The following is a 6,937-nucleotide window of genomic DNA, read 5'->3' as shown; positions in this document are numbered from 1 at the left end:
TTAGTCGCACCACTGAAAAATTTGGTCGCATTTGCCATCAAATTGTTTGCACTCTAGAGCCCTGAAAAAGATTCAGCATTGCACGTGATACATGCAACGCATTAAAGCAGCTTTCTCCACCCCTAAAATAAAGTACATCCAGTAAGAACTTAGAGTCACACAGTGGGTGCTAAAAAGGAAGTGATCGCATTAAAAGCATCTCTCTGATATTCAGACTGGTCATTTATTCATCCAGACAAGATGAAGACTGCATGGTTCTCTTTTCTCCTCTTCGGTGAGTCAAACACAGAACGCTTTCATTACAGGTCTGACACACAGTCAACGAAGGAAACAGATCTAGAGCAGACAAGTATTCACAAGTGCAAAGACTTTAGTGAGAGTGAAGCTAAACTTCAGACTTTAAACTTTAGCAGGTTTACAGTTAGTAAATATGCACACTGCCATAGATGCATTCATTTCACGTTTAGATTTTTTATCCAACACATTATTCACATCATGTCAGATACATTCTGCTGCAGGACAGTTGTCTCGAACATTCAGTCAGATTCATTCACACAGTTCTAATCTCACTATCTGGGAGCTTCTAGAGGCATTTTGTCGAGACTCATAAAGGATCGTCCAATGGAGAGCGCTATCGAGACCCGCATTCATAGGTTGTTGTTTGCCATTACATGACAAACATGAATGTCATCATGACATTATAACTACCAGGAATTTGGGATAGCAATAGCCATAGCTGTCTTTTTTTGTATTGTGGGTTTTATGTTATTAGTATTGGAAAAGGTGAGATTGAGTCACAAGAAGTGTCAAGCCCAGCACATAACAGTGGTGTGATGCGTGAGTCGACATCATGTGCATGTCAGGTACAGCGCATCCTAAAAGTATTCTCAGTACTTCACTTGTTCCACATTTCTTTCATGTTATAGCCCTTTAAAAAAGATATTAAACACATTTTCACCTCTAAATTCTGCACACAGTACACCAGAATGACCGAGTGAAAAAAGTTGGGTTGAAATATTTCCAAATGTATTTAAAATAAAAAATAAAAATATAACATGTACAAAAGTACTCTATTTTATGGACCATAAGGTACACCACATTATAAGGCGCATTAACCGAAATAAAACAGTCAGATAACTCTAACTTTACTCAACTCATTCTTCTTGCTTCCTCCACTTCTGTAACATTGATTCATTAACCCTTTAAGACCTACCATAGAACCAAGTCCGCCAGAGCTTATATTATACCAACTCTTGAGCCACGGGGCGATCGTGGCTCAAGAGTTGGGCGTTCGCCTTGTAATCGGAAGGTTGCCGGTTCGAGCCCCGGCTTGGACAGTCTCGGTCGTTGTGTCCTTGGGCAAGACACTTTACCCGTTGCCTACTGGTGGTGGTCAGAGGGCCCGGTGGCGCCAGTGTCCGGCAGCCTCGCCTCTGTCAGTGCGCCCCAGGGTGGCTGTGGCTACAATGTAGCTTGCCATCACCAGTGTGTGAATGTGTGTGTGGATGACTGGATATGTAAAGCGCTTTGGGGTCCTTAGGGACTAGTAAAGCGCTATATAAATACAGGCCATTTACCATTTTTACATGCTGTGGAGCCATTTTTGGGAGCATTTAAAGTTGCTATACATCAATACAACCATTATAGCCCAAACTTTAATAATATGTCTGCATTAGGTGCATAGTAATTACATAAATTGCAAAAAAGTGCAATAACCTACAAAAAAATTGAAAATCGTTTTTGTTTTTTTAACATATATTTCTTGTTAGAGAAATTTAAGAGGCTTATCCCTCAAAACTGTAAATACAAAAAAGTTGCACAAACTAGTTTCCCACCACAGGAAATTTATTTTAAGTGTCTTCATAGTTTTATTTTTGAAATACACCAATTTTTATATACTGCAGGGAAAACGGAAATAAATATTAAAGTGCAAATTTGCAAAATAACAGCATGTGCATCAAAATAAACTATTTCCAGCAGTGCAATATGACTCCTAAACATCCCAGAAATGACACAAAGTCATGAAGTCAAACATAACTTTTAAAAACACAAGTATAAGCTCATGAGGCCACGATGGTAAAAAAAACTACATTTCCGCAAAATGACGTCACTTCCGGTTTCGGGCAGGTTATGCGGTCATGTGATAGTTCGCGCTGATGGACGTAGGAAGTGTTACAAACAGCTGATCGGATCGGCAAAGCGTGTTTCTGGAATATCATGTTTTTGTTGCTGCAAGTGATTTTTATGCAGTTTTTGCAAAGCTAAACTGTGACCTAGGACAAGCTGATGGCATAAGATGTAAGTACAACTCCTCCAGTTTCATATGCAAAAAAAATGATTGCGCTAGCTTACGTGGTTGCAGAGCTACCGGGATTTAAAAATAGTTACGCAAAACAGAGTGTGCCCGCTCCGATTGGCTGTAAAGGGTTAATGTTGAATTCTCTGGCAGCTGCTCTATTCCCATGTTGTTGCAGTATATTAATGACTAACCTCATATTGTGGATGGATTATCTCAGTTGTTCTTCTGAATGAAGTTTGGTCCGTTTATAACATCCTTGCATTGTCCCTGATCATCGAGAACCCTCATGTTAACTTTTATGAAGTGGAAAAAAGTTAGCGTTCATCCTCAAGATTCACCATGTTTATGCTAACATAGCTGTGTTGTTAGCAATCACGTAGCACATCATTAAATACCAACTTGTCCAACTTTAATAACCCTACAAAAGTCACTGCTGTTTAGTTTTCTGTCTCATTTATGTTGGAGACAGAAAACTGCTGGTATATAGTTTGAAGTCCACACTTTCAACCCAAGTTCTAATGGAGAGTCTGGGTCACTCTGGGTCACCTCGTGTAATGGCGACTCTGGGCCTGGACTACTGCGGAGTAGTCTATGCCCAATCGGAGTAGTCACAGCAGAGCTATCACCGGGCCAGCCAGGGAAGGCGCTGGCCCATATAATGGCTGAGCTCCCAACCATCCAAAGGGAGCAGTGATATTATGTTCAGTTTTGCTTCCCCTGTCTTTCAGTCAGATTAGTATCAGTTGCGTTCCCACCTGTGTTCTATTCCCTTGCCGTACTTTTTGTCTATATATTGTCGGCTTTTCTCTCTGTTCTCTGTCGCTCCTACCTTTTCCTTGTCAATTGTCACAATGGATTGAACAGACACAGACACAGCTTTGAAACTGTGCCCACCATCAGAAACAATGTCCTACAGGATGCCATAGATGGAAGAAGTAGGTCGTGGGCACTGGGCAGCTAGATGGTCTCCAGGGTAGACGGGAGCTTAGTGAACGCCACAAAAACAATCGACAGTAGTCAAAATAGTGTTGTTACCTGCAGACGGAGGAAGGCCGCTTACGAAATCCAATGCTATGTAAGAGCAAGGCCATGTCAGGGATGGCAGAGGTTGTAATAGGCCGCCATAGGGTTGGTTTCCGTGTTTATTCTAGGCAGAGGTTGCACAGACTGAAACGTATTAATGGTTGCTTCGAGGCAGAGATGGCCAACAGAAATAACATCGGAGAAAGATAATAGTGTTGTGGATACCATGATGAAATGGGCAGTGTAGTGCCCGAGGACAGACACATGTCGGGCTTGTGGGTATCCTAGATTTCTATGTTTTGTTTTGTTTTTTTCATTTTTATGGTTTAACGGTCCAGACGATGAAAGGTTGAACTGTGCCCACCAGCCAGTGCCTCCATACTTCCAAAGTGAGTTCAATTGCCAGAGGTTCCCACTTGGCACTGACCACTTGGTGTCTGTCAGATAGAAAGTTAAAGATCCAGCTGCAGAGAGATCCTAGATCCTGCAGTTTCCTTTTCAGCTTCGAGGGAACGATGGTATTGAATGCAGACCTGTAATCTACAAACAGCATTCTCATACGTGTCTCTCTTCTGCAGGTACGAGAGGGCAGTATGTAGTGTCAGGGCTATGGCATCATCAGTTGTCACTGTATGCAAATTGTAGATGGTCCACTGAGTCAGGTAGTACAGAGCATGCGGTACACAACAGCTGTAGCTGCTTATGTCATGGTTACTAGGTAACAGAAACCACGGGTCGTAGGCTAGACCATCCAATTTCACAGCCTTGCCCTTCTGGTCTACAGGACCTTTGAAGAACTAAGTCTTTGTAGGCCGGGTCCTGCCGGGTCACAAAGTCAGTAACAGTAGTTTGTAATAATTAATTCATCCCTCAGTTCATCATTAATATTATTTAGCAGGGTACCTCTCCATCCACTCCCCCAGCCCGTTTCTCCTGCCAGGATCCAGAAATTTATGGAGTAGTCAGTCATACTACTCACTTAGACGTGTGGTCAGACAACAACTGCACAAAAAACTATTTTTGGCCCATCTTCCTCAAACACGTCTCTGTTGCTGAAACACCAGCGAGCACCGAGTTAAAAAAAACCACACATTTATTTAACTCACCTGAAATCGCACATCCACACTTCCTCCGCTCACACATGCTCCTCTTCTGCCACTCGTGCTTTCACTGCACTTCACACTGCCACACTCAGGGGTCCAGGGAGAGGTTCTCAGACAAGTCTGGGAATCTTTATACAAAGACAAGTGTTAATATGAGCCAGAAATATACAACGAGCAAAGTTTAGCCGAGGCTGCATGAACTCAGGGTGTTCAACGATCCAGCGATGAGACACTCTGAGCCACAAACCCTGAATACTGGCCGAGGAGACAGGACTAGTCAGAGCAGGTGCATCAAAGGCGGGAGCCCAATATTGACATCCGCCCAGGCAGGGAGGAGACAGCGAGGAGAAGAGAGAGGGAGAGAGAAAACAAAAACAATTCTGCAGCCCAATGTGAGTCAGCCGGAGAGACTCGGGGACATTGATGCAAAGGTCAGACTTCCTAGTTTTGTTATTTTGCACTTATTTTAGTTTGTTAAAGCCAATAATTAGTTCAGCATTCCCGTTTCTGAGTTCACATTTGGGTCTTTCCTCTGCCAGCCACACAGCCACCATGGCAGAACTTGACCTCATTATGGACCCAGCAGACTCACATTGTCTCCTGAGGAAATGTGTGCCCAGCTTCAGGGTTGCTGTCAGAGCGTGGTTTATTTAAAGACCTTTTCAACAGACACTTGCAAGTTATTTTTCTTGATGACTTCCTGTCGTCCACAACCTGTTCTGGGACGTTTCCCAACATGGAGTGTTTGGCTCAAGATGAACAAACCTCCATTTTGAACTGTTTCTGACCTTTAGTGACCTTTAACCTTTAGTGACCTCTGACTTTTAGTGACCTTTAACCTTTAGTGACCTCTGACCTTTAGTGACCTCTAACCTTGTGACCTCTGACCTTTAGTGACCTCTGTCCTCCTGTTGCAGGTGTGTGTGTGCTGCTGCTGTCTGCACCGACTGTTTCTGCAGGTGAGTTGATGATGTGAAAACCATCAGTGAGACTCCAAAAGAACACAAATACACTTACTGTGTGTGTGTGTGTGTGTGTGTGTGTGTGTGTGTGTGTGTGTGTCCTCCAGTGTCTCTGTCTGTCAGTCCAAACCTTCAGCAGGTCTTCAGAGGATCTTCTTCAGTGTATCTGAGTTGTGTTGATGATGGACAGACAGCTGATGGATGGACAGTGAAGAGGACCAGAGGAAACTTCACTGAGGACTGTGGAGCAGCTGGTTCAGAGTTTAGTAGGATTAACAGTTCCTTCTGTGTTCTCGGTCTCAGTCTCTCCACTGGTGGAAATTTCCTGTGTGTAAGCTCATCTGGACATCAGAGTGAAGAAGTCTCCATCAGTGTCTCAGGTACAGACAGATGTTCCAGCTGTGTCTCTGTTTCTGTCTGTCTCTGTGTCACTCTGTTTGTGTCTCTGCTGGACAGGCAAAGATGTGATCCTGGAGATTCCTGCACTTCCTGTCATGACAGGAAGTGATGTCACTTTGTACTGTAGACCCAAAGAGGGAGAAAGACGAAAGTCTTACTTCGTCAGAGATAATGTTACACTTGGATCTGGACCTGAAGGAAAGTGGATTCTCTCTAACGTCCAGCGGTCTGATGAAGGTCTCTACTCGTGTCATACTGATATTCATCCACCTTCTCCTCAGAGCAGACTGAGGGTCAGAGGTCAGGGCACTGACATCATTTCCTGTTTAAAGACAAACTAACCTGCTGACCTGATAATGAACTGACTGAACCATCTTCATCATCTCTCCTGCAAATCCTCCTCCTCCTCCACCCACTACAACCTCATCTCCTGCTTTCTTATTCTTTGGTATTACATCTATAGTAGACTCCCCCTCCCCTCGTTCTTCTGCTCCCCCCATCACCCCTCTTCCTCCCCCTCCCTCTATGTCAGTGCTCAGACTCGTCTTGCACCTGGTGGTCTTCTGTCCATACGTGGCCTGCACTGCTCTGCTGCTGTCCATCTTCGCCACCAGCTCAGGTAGATATGAACAAAGTCTCTCTGATCACTCACTTCAGTGCTCCATCCTTAAGTCTTAACCCTGCCCACAGGTAACACACCTGTCGTTTCCATGGAAACGAGCCATCCTGCTGTACAGGATGGCGTCACCACTGAGCATCACTTCTGACCTCTGAGCTGACAGGAAGTGAAGGAGCTGGAGCAGCTGGGACGTTCCTGTTTCTGACCCAGAGTCAAACCTGTGGTCTGTAAAGACTCCTCAGTCGGATCTTTGAGTCAGTCAGCTTCTCAGTGAACTGTTCAGCTGGTGACTGGATGGATACAAACATTAACCTTGTGCTTTTATGTGTTTAATGCTTCAAGTGATCAGAAAATGCATTTTTTAGTATGTGTTATACTGTAAGGTCAGATCAGACAACTGGTATGATCTCACTTTGTGAGGGCAGGAATGAAAAGCTGAACTGATCAGTGATTGGATCAAACAGTCTCTGAGTAAGACCTGACTCCTCTGTTTCTGTGTTGATTTATGCTTTAATAAAACATTCGAACATTA

The 6,937-nt window shown here is 43.9% G+C and overlaps 1 protein-coding gene across 2 annotated transcripts; it reads left to right on the top strand.

The window, feature by feature from the left end:
• LOC112431816 (uncharacterized) lies at positions 1-6,937 on the top strand. Of its 2 annotated transcripts, none has more exons than XM_076879366.1 (6): positions 1-274; positions 5,343-5,384; positions 5,495-5,767; positions 5,844-6,086; positions 6,253-6,405; positions 6,477-6,937. In XM_076879366.1, exons 1-6 carry the CDS (start codon positions 241-243, stop codon positions 6,551-6,553), a joined length of 822 nt encoding a protein of 273 aa, XP_076735481.1. In that variant the 5' UTR covers positions 1-240; the 3' UTR covers positions 6,554-6,937. The 2 variants fall into 2 exon arrangements, with proteins under 2 accessions (XP_076735481.1, XP_076735477.1); XM_076879362.1 differs by having other exon boundaries at positions 6,250-6,405.

This window comes from Maylandia zebra, linkage group LG3, assembly GCF_041146795.1.
Source record: "Maylandia zebra isolate NMK-2024a linkage group LG3, Mzebra_GT3a, whole genome shotgun sequence".
Lineage (NCBI taxonomy): Eukaryota > Metazoa > Chordata > Actinopteri > Cichliformes > Cichlidae > Maylandia > Maylandia zebra.
Note: the sequence above shows the minus strand (reverse complement) of the source record. Positions and strands in the feature narration are given on the sequence as shown.